At 55.2% G+C, this 16229-nt stretch overlaps 1 protein-coding gene across 2 annotated transcripts; it reads left to right on the plus strand.

The window, feature by feature from the left end:
- Nucleotides 1–266: 266 nt before the first annotated feature.
- LOC129083817 (sperm acrosome developmental regulator) lies at nucleotides 267–15683 on the plus strand. Of its 2 annotated transcripts, XM_054589801.1 has the most exons (5): nucleotides 267–849; nucleotides 1282–2327; nucleotides 4630–4796; nucleotides 9979–10027; nucleotides 10458–11120. In XM_054589801.1, exons 2-5 carry the CDS (start codon nucleotides 1563–1565, stop codon nucleotides 10665–10667), a joined length of 1191 nt encoding a protein of 396 aa, XP_054445776.1. In that variant the 5' UTR covers nucleotides 267–849; nucleotides 1282–1562; the 3' UTR covers nucleotides 10668–11120. The 2 variants fall into 2 exon arrangements, with proteins under 2 accessions (XP_054445776.1, XP_054445777.1); XM_054589802.1 differs by lacking the exons at nucleotides 267–849; nucleotides 1282–2327; nucleotides 4630–4796; nucleotides 9979–10027; nucleotides 10458–11120 and adding exons at nucleotides 12142–12453; nucleotides 12692–13015; nucleotides 15238–15683.
- Nucleotides 15684–16229: the final 546 nt, after the last annotated feature.

Consider the following 16229-nt stretch of genomic DNA (forward strand, 5'->3'; position numbering starts at 1 on the left):
AACATGTCTGAGTGTTTATGCGGTGGCAGGTACCAGTAGAGCTCCCGATCAGTTCCTTCCTACTCTTCAGTGTGTCTGCAGGCCAATGGCAGCCAGCAAGTGCCTACAAGTAAGGGAATCCCGGGCCGCTCTGTAAGCTCCTCCCCTTTCCCTCCGCCCTCCACAGCCCCTCCCTCCGAGGAAGAGCTGGGCTTGGGCCCAGCAGGTGTGGGGTTAAAGGAGCTTGGTTCGGGTCCCAGGATCAGCGGCGGCGGCGGCAGCGGCGGCAACTGCTGCCGCACCAGCAGCGGCAGAGGCCGGCCTGGCCCCGCGCCAGCTGGCCGGGAGCCCCAGGAGGGAGAGAGGGCGGAGGAAGGGGAGGAAGAGGGGAAGGAGGAGTAGGAGAGGAGCAGTCAGCAGGCCCGAGGAGGCAGGACTTCCTGGTGTGGGGGTTGTCAACAGCCCAGAAAGGGAGAGACAGAGAGACAGAACGAAAAGGAGCTGAGCAGCGGAGAGACCCATTGGTGCCACGCGGGACGAGAGGCTTGGGAGACCCGACCACCGAAGCGGCTCCACCTGGAGGATCAGGGGGCTGACCTGCCCCCTCCCGCATCAGCCCAGAGACACTTGGGGCTCCAGAGGCCGCGCTTGGGCTCCACCAAGGAGGCGGGGGTTCCTTCTTTTCCGGAGCGCAAACTTTCCACGGAGATGCCTTACGGAGTGAGGTGCGGCCCCCGAAGAGGGCTGGACAGACTCTGATCGCCGCCTGTGCCCCTCGCGCTGCTGGGGCCAAGAGGCACCAGGGAAAGGACAGCCCGACATCTTAGGCTGCGGGGACCCCCGGTCCAGCTTGTTGGCTGAGGCCGAGAGGTAAGGCGCTGGGCTGGGCGGGGCGCTGTGGCGGCGGGCAGGGCCTGCCCTAGGGATGGGGGAGCTGGGGTGTGGGGTGGGGGTGGGGGCCTGAGTACCAGCAGAGGCCTCCCGGCGGCCGGGGCAGGCCGAGGAGGTGCTTCACTCCTGTTCACCCAGGCCCTGGAGCCCTTTGCTCTTGGGACGACTTGGAGTTACATGAGTTTGAATCCCAGGCGAGAAATGCCCAACTTTGGGTCTGGGCTGCCTCTTCCTGCTCCCTGTGCCCAATCTGACTGTACCCTCTTCTCTGGTCTCTGTCATCTCTGTCTCTTTGTCTCTGGGTGTCTGGTGGTTTCCCCTTCCTCTCCGATTCTGCTACTCAGAGAGGAAGACCCGGAGGTGGCCTGCCCACTGCTTTCTCACACATACACTCTCTCACTCTTTTTCTAGTTTGCAAACTCAGCTCTGGAGTTCGTCAGCGACAGAAAGCAGCAGGAAAAACCTGCCCCTGCTCCCCCCTCTCGCCGCCTCCCCTACCCTGTTCTCCCTTCACCACTCAGGCACCCCCAGTTCCTGCAAGGCCCTCTTGCGATGTCGGACCCAGATGTCCCCAGGGGCCCTGATGTCCCCGCCATGTGGCTCCCCTGTTCCAGGGGTGCCTGAGCCCCTTCGAAGAGCCACTACTGCCCCTTCCTCCACCCACTTTGGCCCCGTCCTGAGCCCCAGGGACCATGAGTGGGGGCAAGAAGAAGAGTAGCTTCCAAATCACCAGCGTTACCACGGATTATGAGGGCCCTGGGAGCCCTGGAGGTCCAGATACCCCTGCCCTGCCGGTCCCCACTGGGCCCCCACCCCGCCTGCCCAATGGGGAGCCCAATCCCGAGCCAGGGGGCAAGGGCACCCCCCGGAACGGTTCCCCACCGCCTGGGGCCCCTGCCTCCCGTTTCCGGGTGGTGAAGCTGCCACAAGGCCTGGGAGAGCCTTATCGCCGTGGCCGTTGGACATGTGTGGATGTTTACGAGAGAGACCTGGAGACCCCTAGCTTTGGCCGGCTCCTGGAGGGGATTCGAGGGGCCTCAGGGGGCACTGGGGGCAGATCTTTGGATTCCAGGTTGGAGCTGACCAGCTTGGGCCTGGGCACCCATACTCCGCAGCCAAGCCTGTCTCAGGGTCCCACCTCCTGGCTTCTCCCACCTCCCACCTCCCCTGGACCTCAGGCTCGCTCCCTCACCGGGGGGCTGGGCCAGCTGGCAGTGCCTGGGAAGGCCAAGGTGGAAACACCCCCTCTGTCAGTTTCCCCACCCCAGCAGTGTCCCCCAGAGCCTGGGGTCGGGGACAGCGCAAGCACGTCATCCCGGGCTGCCACACCTCTGTCCTCCCTGAGGGTGGAAGTGGAGGCAGGGGGCTCAGCAGGTGGGACCCCTCCACTGTCCCGAACTAAGGATGGAGCCCTGCGGCTGAGGATGGAGTTGGTTGCTCCAGAGGAGATGGGGCAGGTAAGAGCTGGGTTCCAGGGTGGGGGGAGACACCTGAGGCCTTGTGCTTGCCCACCTTGGCCTTGGCCTGCACTTCCATACTGACCTTTCCCCACTCCATCATGAACTGTGTATCAGGTCAGATAGCCCCTCTTTTTTTCCTTCTGCCACCTTACTTGGAATTCCTTTTCTACTCCTCACACAGCCTGTTTTCTCTCAGGCTCCCTCTTCCTCACGTTCTACACCTTTCTTTCTCTTTGGCCTTTTATTTGTTGCCTTTGGCCCAAGTCCCTATCTCCATATAGCCAGTCCCGTCTCTCCATCACAGAGATGCGCCCTTCTCAGTGTGGCTTTCACCTTCTGTCTTGGTCTCACCCTACAGGCGTGGAGGGTGGAGGCCCCAGGCGGGGTGTTTGGGCCTCTGGGAGAGGAGCTGCCAGGGTTGGGGGAAGCAAAAAGGCATTCTGCTGTTTCTCCTTTGCAGCCATGTTTCCAAGGTGGGGATCTTCTTTCTTCCCCCTACCTAGCCACCTGTTTAGCTTTGTCCCAAGCCAGAGTTCTCTGAGAAATTGAGGAATTGGGTGCTGGTGGGGACCCATTACAAGGATAGAGGAGTGAGGCTTGCTGGTTTTTTTGTTTCAGTTCCCTGGATCTATCTGGGCCTCTCCAGGATCATCTGGGGTTGGCCCCCATGGAGTGGGAGAGAGGTGGAAAGCAGCAGAGAGAGTTAAATCCTTTGCTCTTTCTGCTTCCTGTCTCCAAAAGAGGAACAAGTCTGGGCTGGGGGCAGGATGCCTGGGTCTCTAGGGTAGAGGAGTGGGCAGCCAGGGATGTGACATTGGATGTGTCTGTCCTGGAGAAGAAAATAACACCTTGGGCTGCAGGAGGAAAGGCAGGGAGTGTGAGGATGGGAACTTTACCCATCCTGGCCTTGGGCACAAACCACAGTATAAAAATAACCTGAGACTGGATGTCTGGGCCCTGTCAGGACCGGTCAGGACCGGCTCCCCCCCCCTCCCGCCCCCTCTTCCCCCCCCCCCATGGCCTCAGGCTCACAGATCTCATCCCCCCCCCCCCAACTTTTCTTGAGCTCTTTCATTCAGCCACTACCCCAGGGGAGCAGATGCTGTTTCTTTTACTGGTCCCTTCCCTATTCCCCACACTTCTAAAGTGAGCCTCTCTGCCCTCAGCCTCTGCTCTCTCTATCCTCAGCCCTGCCTGAACTTTCCTTGGGCCTGCAGACCCTGTCCCTCTCTTCTCAGAGCCCCCAGCCCCCTTGCGTTCTTTCAGGTCTTGATCCCTTCCTGTATGCATACATCTGTGTGCTGCTGCTTCCATAGTTAGTCTTTCTTATACACTCTCTCGTGCCTCTTCTCTCTGTTGCCTCTAACAGGGGCCAGGAGGAGGGCTGGGGGCATCACCTGGATCTCTTTCCTCTGTTGTGTCCCTCTAACCACCCTGGACTCTCTGTTCTGGGCTTTTCCGAGAAGCTGGGGCCTCCTGGGGCCTCACAGAGGCGGCTTGTTCCTGTGGCCCCCGCCCTTTTGCAGCCTCCCCCAGTGCCTGTTGGGCTGTCTACACCCAGGCTCCGCCTCCCCCATCTCTGCAACCCGCCTGCCGCCCCCCCTCCCCCAAGGGCTAGAGAGCAGAGCAGAACATCACCTGAGTCCTGAGAAGTTTGAGAGGAAAGGCTTGAATGGGTACAGTGAAGGGTGGGGGATAGGTGGGTGGGAAGGTGGAGGACCAGTTTCTGAAGATTCATTCATTCTACAAATAGCTATTGAACCAACTAAGCTTTGCTCTCTGGAGCTTACCTTCTAGCATCAGAGCGGGAAAAATACTTTAATTTTAGATAGTGTTAGGTATTATTTAAAAAAAAAAAAAAACAGTTCAGTGGAATTTACTAGTTGAATGATGGGGAAATGCCTCTCTGAGGAAGTAACATTTAAGTTGCTTTAAGAGTCAGGTGACAGAAGGCAGACACTCTCAGACTAGCCTCCGATTAGGGGTCCTGGCTCAGCTGGTGGCAGGGTGCTGGTGTGCAGATCTCTGCCTCTCTGATACCTTGTGAACCACTTTTTAGAAGCTACTCACCCAGTCCTCAGGATGGGCGCTATTTCCTTCCCTCTAGTACCTGCCCAATGCTTTCCCTAGTCCTGGGGAAGAACGAGGGTGCAAAGGCAGGACTCCTGGGTCCTCAGAAGAGAGCGAGGACAGGGAGGTGTGGGGAAAGGTGGAGAGAGAGGAAGATACTAGACAAGTTGTAAAGTGGTAGGTTTCTTTCTCTCACTTGACATGATAGTTCCTACCTCTCTGCCTCCAGGTGCCCCCACTTGACTCTCGTCCCAGCTCCCCGGCCCTCTACTTCTTCCCTGATGCCAGCCTGGTTCACAAGTCTCCAGACCCCTTTGGAGCAGCAGCAGCCCAGAGCCTCAGCCTGGCCCGCTCCATGCTGGCCATCAGTGGCCACCTGGACAGCGATGATGATAGGTAGGTGGGCTCCGCCTCCAAGCCCAACACCTGGGATAGTCACATGAAACTGCCTGGTATTTGTCCTTCACCCAAGTTCAACTTGGAGAGGACCTCTTAAACACACAAACCTGACCTGGGCATAACACACTGGGCAAAGTTGATTTGGGACCCACTCCCTCTCTGGAGAGAGCTGGGTGGACTCCCTGGCTTAGGACTGTCAATCATACTACTCTTTTAGAATTTGAAGGGAGTCATTGTCAAATTCCAGAGCTCTTGCAGATTTAGCAATCATCTGGCCAAACCTAAGGACTTACTGGCAAATGTGCTGGAGATGAGAATAGGGAGTCAGTATCCTTCCAGTTCCCGTCTCCCTCTCCCTATAGAGGGGAGCAGGACTCCTGTCCTTAGCAGCAACATCCTTATAATCCATGTGGACTATCTTAGGGTCCTAGGACCTCTAATACCAACAAAGCAGGTCCCGAAGGGTCTGACTCTGTGCTAGGAACACCCAGGGCTGAGTCGCCCCCTTGGCCAAGTCAAGCCACAGAGAGGATGGCTGCAGTGTGCAGAGAAGGCACAGGAGAGCAGATCTTGCTTGGGTTTGCCTTTTTGGGGGAGAAAGCCCTGTTCTTTTCAGTGGCATGTTTAGTTCCGTGGCATGGTGGGCAGAACTTCCTGCTTTGAGGGCTAGGTTTGAACACAGTAACGTCAGCAGGCTGAAAAGGGAGGAACGAAATTGTGAGTCAGATAGCCAGGCTGCTCCCTTCTGGCGGTAGACTGATAGGAACCCAAGAGAAGGGCTAGGGAGTCATAACTTTTATTTTGGAGGGAGGAGTGGGACTTCCTGTTTGAGGCTTTTGGAGGAGGGACTTCCGGTTTAGGGGGAAAGGGGCGGAGCTTAGCGGTGAGTGAGTGGGTGCTGAGAGGTTCATTCTTCCTCCTTCCCCTCATGTGAGACCAAGCTGTAGAATCAGGGACTGAGCCCCACCAAAGAAAAAGACCCAAGGCCTTGGGAGAGCCAGGAGCTAAAGAGGAAAGAGGGATGAACTGGTGGATAGAAGGGAGGGTGAGGGGCCTGGTGGAGGCCCTGGAGAATAAGAGACTGAGTGGGTGTGGGCAGGGCTCTGTCTGGGCTCCCATTTGAGCTCATGCTCTCAGGAATGTGTGAGGTGTGAGGTCGGCCAGTGCCTGGAGAGTCACCTGCCCCCATCGCTGCTATTCTAAGCTCTTCCCTCCCTCTCCTCCTCCAACTTGGGAAGTAACCTGGCATTAGGGCTCCCTGTCCCTCCTCCACCCCTGCTGATTTCAGAGCCCAGCCCTCTGCTTTCCCTTAGAGAGTTCTGCCTCCAGAAGCCTCCTCTGCTCTATTCTTTTGACTTGTCCCCTCCCTCTCGCCTTGTCCCATCCCCTCTACACACCCCAGTCTGACCGGTCCAGCTCCCAGCTTCCACTTTACCCTGTTCCACTGCAAGCCTCTGGGGCTCTGGCCCAGCCCAGCCCCTTGTGCTCCACCCTGCTGGGCCAGCGGGTTTGGGTTGGGCCACCTCTTTGGTCCCCTGGAATGGGGTGTATAGCCCCTACCTCACCTCTCTCATGTGCCTGAGCTGGCAGGAGAACGGAGTTCAAGTGGCATGGGAGCTCCCTTTTGAGATGGAAAATGGATTGGGGTGTTAAGTGCCTGGATCCCAGAGGAGTTGAGGATGCCTGACCAATTCTTGAGTCAGGGGATGGAAGAACAGAGGGTGCCTGGTGAATTCAGACTGCTCACATACCCCTGGGTTGCAATAACCTTCGAACCCCCAAGAGGGCCTGGAAGTTGAGAGGAACTTGAATAATTGGATAGATGGATGGGTAGATGGGTTGGGCAGGTAGGTGAATGGGTGGATGGCCAGCATCGGGGATCCAAGCATTATAAAGACTGAATGCTTGGAACTCAGGAAAGAAAAGGTACATTTATATCCAGTGTCTCCTTTGGGTCAGTTGCTTCATTTTATGTCACAGAATCCTAAAAGCAACTCCATGATACCCACTTGAAGAAACTGAAGCTTATAGGAAGAGGGTTTTAGAAAAGAGTGCTAATCATAGCCCCCCACCCCCACCCCCCAACCTCCAGGAAAGCAAGTTGGAATTGCCAACCAGAAGAGAGGGCTTGACAGTTGAGTACAAGGGTGCAGGTCACCCAGCTAGTAAGTGGCAGGACTGCAATCAGAGCCTGGGTCTGACACCAAAGCCACATTCTCTCTACCTTCCTACTGGATGCCTGTGTCCCAAGAGAAGAGGAGGCAGCCATCTCTAGGATGTCCTTTCCAGAACAGAGGCAGGAACAGCTCTCCCAAGCTGGGCAAGGAGCCATCATCCACACCTCCTGGCCTGGCCCCACCCCAAAGACACCACAGATCCGGGAGGGAGTGTAGACAGGGCAGCCGTATGCCACTTTATTGGCCCCAGCCCCAGCCCCTGGGGGCTCCTCAGAACACAGCAAGGGAGCAGGGCTGGCCGGATCAGAATCTCGACCTCTCCCAGATCTCCTGCTTCTTCATCAGATCTTCATTTTAAGGCGGTTTCATTTGGCCTTCAAAAAGGAAGACCAACTCCAGGGCTGTCCCTGCCGCAGGCCCCAAGAGTCCTGAAGACCCAGATCCCCAGTTGTGCATATTGTGCCCTGCACAACTCCAGGGGGGCACCACATACATTTGAAGTCACTGTCGATACCAGAAGATAGAAATAAGTGCCTTGAAGAAGGTGATGTTTTGTTCTAATTCATACAAAGTCACCTTTTGGGCTTGTAGTGAGAGCTGATCTCACTCAGCCAACCCCAAGCTTCCGGCTCCTGACCCTGCCCGGGAATTCCAGTACAGTGCCTGTCGTTCCTCAGTCAGAGTTCTCAGAGGGCTTGGGTTGCCAGCCAGAGTCTTGGTCCCTTGAAGTGTTAATATTAGGATGTGACGGTGGAAAATGCTATCGAAAACTCTCCGGCACTAAACAAATGAGAGATAGTCATCTCTCAGCCAACAAATGTTTATTATTGTAGTATTCCTTTATTTCTGGCAAGAATGAACAACTTGGCATCTTTACCCGAGTGTTTGCCAAGCAAGGCCAGGGTTCCTATTCCTGTGAATCTACCCCTCTTTGGTCACTGTGTGTATGTTTGCGTCGTGGGGGAGGCCAGGGGTTGATGGGGAAGGTTCTGTGAAGCCTAGTCGCCACCCAGGTGTCTCAGATTGAAATAGATTGAAAGCTGATTTGACTCTCCAGCTGGCCGACCTGACTCTACTCTTAAACTTGCCCTCTTCCCTCCAGTTCCAAGAGTTCCAGGTGTCCTTCCCCCACCCCGCCCTGTGCTGCTTGCTTGCTCAGGCCTGGTCACTGCACTGGTAACTCGCCTGTCGGTGCCTTCTGCTCCCAGAGCTTGGATGGGAAATGGAAAATTCCTAGCTCCCTCGTGCTCCCTTCCTGGCTGCAGGGCCCCATTCAAGGGTCACCTTGAAATGAGTGCTACTCATCGCCCCCCCCAACCTCCAGGAAAGCAAGTTGGAACTGACAACCAGAAGAGAGGGGTTTACAATTGAGTACAAGGGTGCAGGATGCAGCATGTCAGGGCCACCTACTCTGGGCAGGGGGGGAAGCTGGGGGCAGCAGGATAGGACTGGTGTGATTGTGTAGCACAGGGTCACCACTGGAAGGCCGGCCCTGTGGCTGAGGCAGAAACTGGACAGAGGTGGATCGTGAGCCATGGGATGACACAGGAACCTGGAGCCTGAGTGGTGTGGAGAGGGATCTTTGGAGGATAGCACAAGGCACAAAGGCTTGTTCAGGCCCTGATCCTCCAAGGACTGACTTGAGGGAGAGTCTGGCTCTGGGACCCAGAGCCTGGCCCAGGGGACTGTTGTGTCTGGCCTCTGTCGACCTCTGGTGGCCATTTAACAAACTGCAGCCAAACCTACTCTTCCTTTCCCTGTCTTCTGTTCCCAGGGGTCTTCAAAAAGCCTCTGCTCCTATTCCCAGTGTCCCACCTCCAACTTCACCTTACCACCTCTCCTCAAGCCCTTGCTCCTTCAAGACCTCAGATCCCAGACCCAGCACCATAGGCTGTAACTGTCTTGGCAGGAATCTGGGCTCTGTTCTGTTGTCATGGTAACCTTTCCCATTCCTCTTGGTCCTCACCATGGGAGGCGCGGGACCCTCTGGCCAGTCACCAGGGGTGACCCATGATGTGAACTTTATGTTGGAAGGGGGTGTTGCTTACAGTCCAAGAAAAACCACAAGCACATCAAGCCCCGCTTCCCCCATCCCAGCTGAGAGGAGCTAAGGTCTTGAGGGAGGCCAGTATTAGACGAGAGGGGGCAGGATGGCGTCAGAGGTGGGGAGAGGCCTCCCAGGGCCAGGCTGCCCCTCATCCTTCATCCTCTCCCGGACCCAGGCCTTGGGCAGCACAGCCTCCCCCAGCCAGGCCTACCAGCTGGCATCCCTCGGCCAGACGCCCTCCCCTCTGCTCTGGGATTGGTGCCAGAGTGAGAAGGGGACACTGGCACTGACTGAGTCTGGGAATTCCCGCCCACCAGAAAGCCAGTGGGAGGGGGTCCCCGTGTCCCCGAGGAGCCAATAGCAGCCAGGCTTTGCACTGGGGGTTGGTGTATATCTTTCAGACCAGCACCCCCCTGGGCACTGTCTTCTCTCTGGCTGCCTGGTACCAGCCAGACCCTGCTCTACCCGGGGGGCTGTGAGCCCCCCAGGCAGTCCTTCTAATAGCCCTTTCCCTTTGTGGGGGGCCTGGGGACCCTTACCCCTCGGGGATGGCCCAGCCAGGAATCTCTGTCAAATCCCTGGTGTCATCATTTGAAACCCGAGTGGTAGGGATGGCTCCGGGGCCTCCTCAGAAAAGGGGCTGTGTCTCTTCTCCTTGTTCCCCTCGAGGAGCATCCCCCATTCGGGGGGCATCTGGACCCCCACCCCACCGGGGCTTAGGGGGCCCTGGGCAGAGGCCCTCACCCCGCCGGGGGATGGACAAAACCCTCCTCTCCCTGATTCTCTACTGTCACAGGTACAGGCTGGGGTGTGGGCGGGAGGCTGCAGCAGTGGGGCTTGTGGAGGCCAGAGCCTGCTCCGAGAAACACCTGGAAGGCGACTGGCTGTGGTGTCCAGACACCTGGCTTGGCACCTGTTCCTCCTCCTCACCTCTCATCTCCCTGTGTCTCTCCAGTGGCTCCGGAAGCCTGGTTGGGATTGACAACAAGATCGAGCAAGCCATGGTAAGAAAAACCAGCTTAGCCCCAGGAGGTCCTTGCCCATGTGCCGATGCCCAGGCCCTGCCTTCGTTAGCTGGCCTGCTGCTCCACCCCGCTGTCCTCATTATTAGGGAACACTGACTCCCAGCGCCTCCACCCGCTCCCAGCTGGGTTCCCTGGGGCCCTCCACCGCCTCCAATCTCCACCTGAACCCCTAACTTCTCTTGGTCTCTGGGCGTGCTCCTGGCCCCCTTCTCTATCCTTGAGCCCTGACCTTGCCTCTGTCTGGCCTCTTCCCCTGCCCTCTCTCCATCGTTCTCCTGCTTTGCTGCTTCTCCATTGGTCCCTCACTATCTGGAAGCAGGGGGATCTCTCACACCCAGCCCTTCAAGGTGCTGGGCAGGCAATGAGGTTGGGGTGGCCTGGGACCCCTGATGCTTTACCTGTCCCCCAGGACCTGGTGAAGTCCCACCTCATGTTTGCGGTCCGGGAGGAGGTGGAGGTGCTGAAGGAGCAGATCCGGGACCTGGCTGAGCGGAATGCTGCTCTGGAGCAGGAGAATGGACTGCTGCGTGCCCTGGCCAGCCCTGAACAGCTGGCCCAGCTGCCTTCCTCGGGGGTCCCACGGCTTGGACCCCCCGCGCCCAACGGGCCCTCCGTCTGAGCCTCCCTTCCCTCACAATGTGCCTTTGGGGGCTGCCACCGCTGCCGGGCCTTGTGCCAGCTGCCTGCCCCCTCTTCCTATGCAGCTTTAATTCCCCCTGATCCCTGGGGATGGGAGTTGAAGGCTCAGAATTGGCCTGTCCCCACATCCTTCCTCCATCTCCCCATTGTGCCCTGGGCCTGGGCTGGGGCATCCCCAGGCTTTGATGAAGGAGGGAGGACTTCTGGACGGGGAGCTCCTTCCTCCCTCCCTAGGTGTCAGTGTTCTAGGACCCCCCCAGCAGTAGATTGTTTGGGGGAGTTGGAGGCTTCTTGGCAGATACCCCATCTTCACCTTGTTCCCTGAAAGTACCCCCTCTTCTCTGCCCAGGGGAGGGAGTATGGACAGCATCTGGAAGTTCTGGGATTCAGGTTGTTATTAAAATAATAATTATAATTAAAAAATCCGAAGAAACTTGAACCTGAAGTTGGCCTCTTGTTGCTTATGTCCAGACTGTGGGCCTGCACTGGCAATTTACGATGGGAGATGGACTGAGAGGGTCTGGGATCTGAGGTCTTGAAGGAGCAAGGGCTTGAGGAGTGGGCTCCCCTAGAGATCTTGCCCAAACTGGGGAGGTTTGCTGTGGCTCCGAGTGGTCAAAAGAGATTCGGGAAAGGGAGCCAGTGGCCTGCCAGGTCCTGGGAAGGGGCAGGCAAGGCAAGGCAGAGGGAGGGAGGGTGGAGGGGGCCATCTGCCCACGTGCTGGGGGGGCACAGGGAAACAATGAGGCCTTTGGTAATTGTGCAGGATCCACCCCCAGCTTCCCAGTGTGTCCCCTCTGCGGGCTGGATCCGGGTGGCTGCTTGGGGGTGGGGCAGGGGGCCCTGAATGGGCCCCTTGTCTCAGCCCTGGGTGTGGGCCAGGCTTCCCGGGCACACGGTGCCCTCGCCAGGCCTGGCTGGCCTAGCCGGCCTCCGTGGCTTCCACCCCCAGCTGGCTGAGGACAGGGCCCTGTGGGTGAGCAGGCCCCTCCCAGGCAGCCTCAGCTGGGCTGCTGTCCCAGGCAGAAGAGGCAGGTAGGGAGAAGGACCCCATCTAGTGGGGAAGGGGGGAAACCAGCAACCTGGGCCTCAGGAGGACCCTGTCCCCAGACTAGAAAGAGCTGTGGAGAACTGGATACTGGAGGCTGACCTGAGTCGGACTCCCCACCGTATAGCTCCCTAGATTTATGACCTTGGGCAGGTTCTTTGGTGTTTTCAATCCCAGCTTCCTTGTGAGTGAAAATGGCACTGACAGTGGTACTTACCTGAGGGCTGCTGTGAAAATTATAGGACATCATACACAGGTAATGCCCATCGAGTACCAGGCATTCCATAAATGTTAGTTTCCCTTCCTTGTCTCTGGGTGAAGAAGGGCTGAGGGCACGGGGGTTGGCTCAGGGGTCCTGGAAGGGCCTCGGGGGTTGGGGTCAGGGCCAGGCAGGCTCTCACAATGGACTAGAACTCTCCCTCCCTCTGGGTTCTCATCCTCTTTGACTCCTCTCCCTTTCCCAGGGAGGGGAGGAAAGGCCTAGGATGAGTCGTCAGGGGGAGGTTTCCCCCTAGATTCTCTCTTTCTTTCCTCACTGCTGCACTTGAAGTTCCCGAGAGGCCCCTTACGTGGCAGCCGCTGGCCTGCAGCTTGTCCTCCACACCCCCTTCCACATACCAAATGCTGCTTTTGCCTCCTACTTGGGACTTGTGTATTGGGAGAAATGGTTGCAGTCATGAGGTTCTTCCGATGGGTTTGGCGAAAGATTACTTACTGGGTGAGTTTCAAAAACTGCCCCTTCCTCATACCATGCTGGGTATGAGGCCTCTACCTGGCCTCCCTCCCCTCCTGGCTTCCTTTGGCCAAACTAGACAGGAAAGGAGGAGGCGAGGGTTAGCACAGTCAAGGAGGAGGCCAGGACGCACACTGTCCCATCTCTTCTGTGGCTTCCCTTCTGACTGTTGTCTCTACTCTGGCCCTCTCTCCTGTCCCTCCTCTCCCTTCTTGGTTCTTAGGTTTTATTTTGGAAACACAAAGCTAAGCCAACCAAATTGGAACATCCTGACACCAAGAAAAATGCGTTGAAGGTGGAGATGGCTCCCGATATGGATGAGATTTTGAAGTTGGTTGAGCCTCCCAAAGAGGCTAAGGTTTCCAAGATGGAAGTGTCCCCGTCGGTGGCTGATCCCTGCGCATTGGCCAAGAAGACAGATGGGGCTAAGGTGGAGCTGGACCGTGGGGGCCGGTCTCTGCTGCAGCTGCCCCTCCTGGCTGTCAAGTCTGTCTCCACCATCATGGTCTCAGCCCTCCAGTCCGGATGGCAAATGTGCAGCTGGAAGGTCAGTAACATATCTCCCTTGTCCCCCAAAACCCTCCCACTCTCCTCACTCTCTAATGACTCGTTCCTCCCTCCATTCATTTGTTAAACATTTATGTCCTGTGCCTCTGTGAAGTGCCAGGTGTTGAGGCTGGATCCGAGGATGCATGGTGAACAAACTCTACCCAGCCTAAGGGGCTACAGACAAGATCATAGGCATTGTTGGCTCAGTATCATATGGATGTGACATGGGAGGCACAGGGGTCTGTGGGAGCCCAGCGGAAAGGCATCTCATCCAGGCCTGGGAAGTCAAGGCAGGCCTTCCTAACAGAAGAGAGGGTGAAGCTCAGATCTGAAGCATTGAGGCAGGGTGGAGGTGGTTAGGGGGAAGTGGAGGGAGTGAAAGGGGCTTTCATGAAGAAAGAATAACAGGTGTTTGGAGGGCTGTCCCAAGGTGTTAGGGTCAGAGTAAAGTGATCCTGGGGCTGAGGGCCCGCTAGTACAAGGCATGGTGTGTGGCCAGTTGTGGAGTTTGAATTTGACCGTAAGAGCAAGGGAGCCCTTGCAGACATTAGAGCAGAGTGATAAAATCAGATTTTGATTTAGAAAGCTTACCCGCACTTCTACATTGCTGGTGGGAATGTAAAATGGTACAGCTACTCTGGAAAACATTTTGGTAATTTCTTATAAAACTGAAGATGCAATTATCTTATGATCCAGCAGTTTTATTCTTGGGCATTTATCCTAATGAATGAATGAAATTTTATGTTCACGCAAAGATGTGTATGAGAATGTTCACAGTAGCTTTATTGGTAATAGCCAAAACCAATCTAAATGTCCTTCAGTGGGTGAATGGTTAAACTGTGATATCTCCATACCATGGAATACTTCTCTGCCATAAAAAGGAACAGACTATTGGCACATGCAACAACTTACATGAATTTCAAGGGAATTATGCTGATGAAAACAACCAATCCAAAAAGGTTACATACTGTGTGATTCCATTTATATGATATACCATTCTTGAAATACTAAAATTATAGAAATGGAAAACTGATTAGTGGTTTAGTGATTGCCAGGGTCTACAGAGGTGGAGGTGAATGATGTGAGTTTGTTTTAAAAGACAACATGAGGAATCCTTGTGTGATGAAAATCTTTATCATCCTGACTACGGCAGTTGGATACATGAGCCTGCACATATGATATAAAATTGGGTAGAATTCAACACACACATGCACACACATGAGTGCAAGTAAAACTGGGGAAATGTGAATAATATCAGTGGATTGTATCAATGTCAATATTCTGATTATGGTATTTTGCAAGATTTTCCTATTGGGGGGTACTACTACTGGGCAAAAACTATCAGGAACTCTATTATTTCTTGCAACCGCATATGAATCTACAATTACCTCAAAGTCAAAAACTTAAAAAGGGTAATGTCTAGATCACTACCAAATCAACTTTTCTTGGCCTTGAATGAAATATTGCAGCATTAATTTAAAAAGTTTACTTGGCTGTCCTGCAGAGTGGAGGTCAGAAGGGACAAGAGGAAAGGCAGGAAGAACCATTGGAGGTATTATAGTCCAGGCTAAGAGAGGAAGATATTCTGGAGTGGGCGTCAGGTAGAACAAGTCAATGGTATGGAACAGAATTTAAGGGGTAGAATTGCTGTACCAAGTGGTTGATTGGAAGATGGTAAGGGAATAGGGAGAGATAGATAGCAGGCTGAGCCATTCACAGGGGAGAATGAAGGAGTAAGGGCATACTTCGGGGAGGAGATGATGAGTTTAGGCATTGGGGCAAGATGAGTTGAGATGTCAATAGGACATCTGCAGGGAGATGTCCAGGACGCAGTGGGATATGCACACCTGGAGGGCAGAAGGGATCTCTGGGCTGGAGACAGAGGTCCTTCTCCATTTTATCACACTTTCCATGAAACACTAGCGGGGATTCAAACATGGGTAAGAAGTGATCCCAGTTTTCCAGGAGCTTGCATTCTAGTGTTGAAAATAGATGTGTCCACAGAACAAATAGTGATGAAATGTGGTATGACAGGGCAACACAAGGGTAGAGATGAGTATCTAATGCAGCCTGAGAAGAGTTCCTGGAGGAGGCAGTACCTGAGCTGAGGTCGGATGAAGAAGGTGGAATTAAAAGCCTTTGCTATTTATCTGTAGGTGCTTCTACCAGCGGTTTCTCCATAGACCAAGCTGTTCACATGTGCACATCTTTCTCTTTCAGTCATCTGTGAGTTCTACCTCAGTACCCTCCCAAATGAGGACTGGGTCCCCTTTGCAGTCACCGGAAGCTGAGATGCTGCGCGAAGTGTATCTGGTGCTGTGGGCCATTCGGAAACAACTGCGGCAGCTGGCCCGCAGGCAAGAGAGATGCAGACGGCGCCACATCTGTGCCCACACTTGCCCCCAGCCTGACCCAGCTCAGGACCCAAAACAAGCTGCCCAGAGTCCCCTCTAGAGGGGAACCCCACATCTTCCAAAAGCCCCCACCTCACTTTTAGGTAAGGTTGATGGGAGAAGTTAGGGCAACAGTCCAGGAGTTGTGGGTGAGGAGACATTTTCATACTGCCGCCTCTCATCAGGAGCCCAGGGCCAGGCCTGGGGTCCCACTTCTCCCCTTCATTCCTTTAATTCAATTTGTAAAAAAACAAAAACCAAACAAAAACAAAAAAACCCAAAAATGTTGGGAAATAAATATCAGATATTTCTGAGTATGTGTTGAGTGTGCTTATTGATGGTCAGAGGCAATGAGGGTAACTTGGGTGGGAGAGAGGGGCATCTGAGTTGCTGAACCAATCATGTTCGGGGAGCCACCTCTGGGTCTCTTAGGTGTGTGTGTTGTGGGATAGGGTAGGGCGGGGTGAACCAACAGGTCCTGGTCCTGGGCCCACACACACTTAGGGGCTGAACTGCCTTTGGCAACTCTGCCAGGTCAGTAAAGATAGCAATAGCAGCAGTTTATGAGGGACACGTCTCCTGAGCCTGTTTTCCCTTGAAATCTGCGAGACTGTTGTGGAGGTTATGTGAGTTGTCCAAGGCCCTCTTGCTGTAAACTGCCTGCCTTCAGCACCAGCTCACTGCCCCGCATCTCTGGAGCTCTGGAGGACGCATAAGGCGATAGCAGGACGCGCCTGTGATGCAGATACTTAGGCCCTGCTGGTCACTACCCTGCAGAAAGCTGTGGAAGACTACACTTCCCAGGGTTCCCGGCGGCCA

Source organism: Pteronotus mesoamericanus, unplaced genomic scaffold (genome assembly GCF_021234165.1).
Source record: "Pteronotus mesoamericanus isolate MK-2021 breed Mesoamerican mustached bat unplaced genomic scaffold, CSHL_Meso_final scaffold_167, whole genome shotgun sequence".
Lineage (NCBI taxonomy): Eukaryota > Metazoa > Chordata > Mammalia > Chiroptera > Mormoopidae > Pteronotus > Pteronotus mesoamericanus.

Coding starts and splice junctions, on each gene's coding strand:
- LOC129083817 (XM_054589801.1), top strand. CDS start 1,563: ATGAGTGGGGGCAAGAAGAAGAGTAGCTTCCAAATCACCAGCGTTACC. Junction 2,328..4,629: donor CTCCAGAGGAGATGGGGCAG/GTAAGAGCTGGG, acceptor CTCTGCCTCCAG/GTGCCCCCACTTGACTCTCG. Junction 10,028..10,457: donor ACAAGATCGAGCAAGCCATG/GTAAGAAAAACC, acceptor CCTGTCCCCCAG/GACCTGGTGAAGTCCCACCT.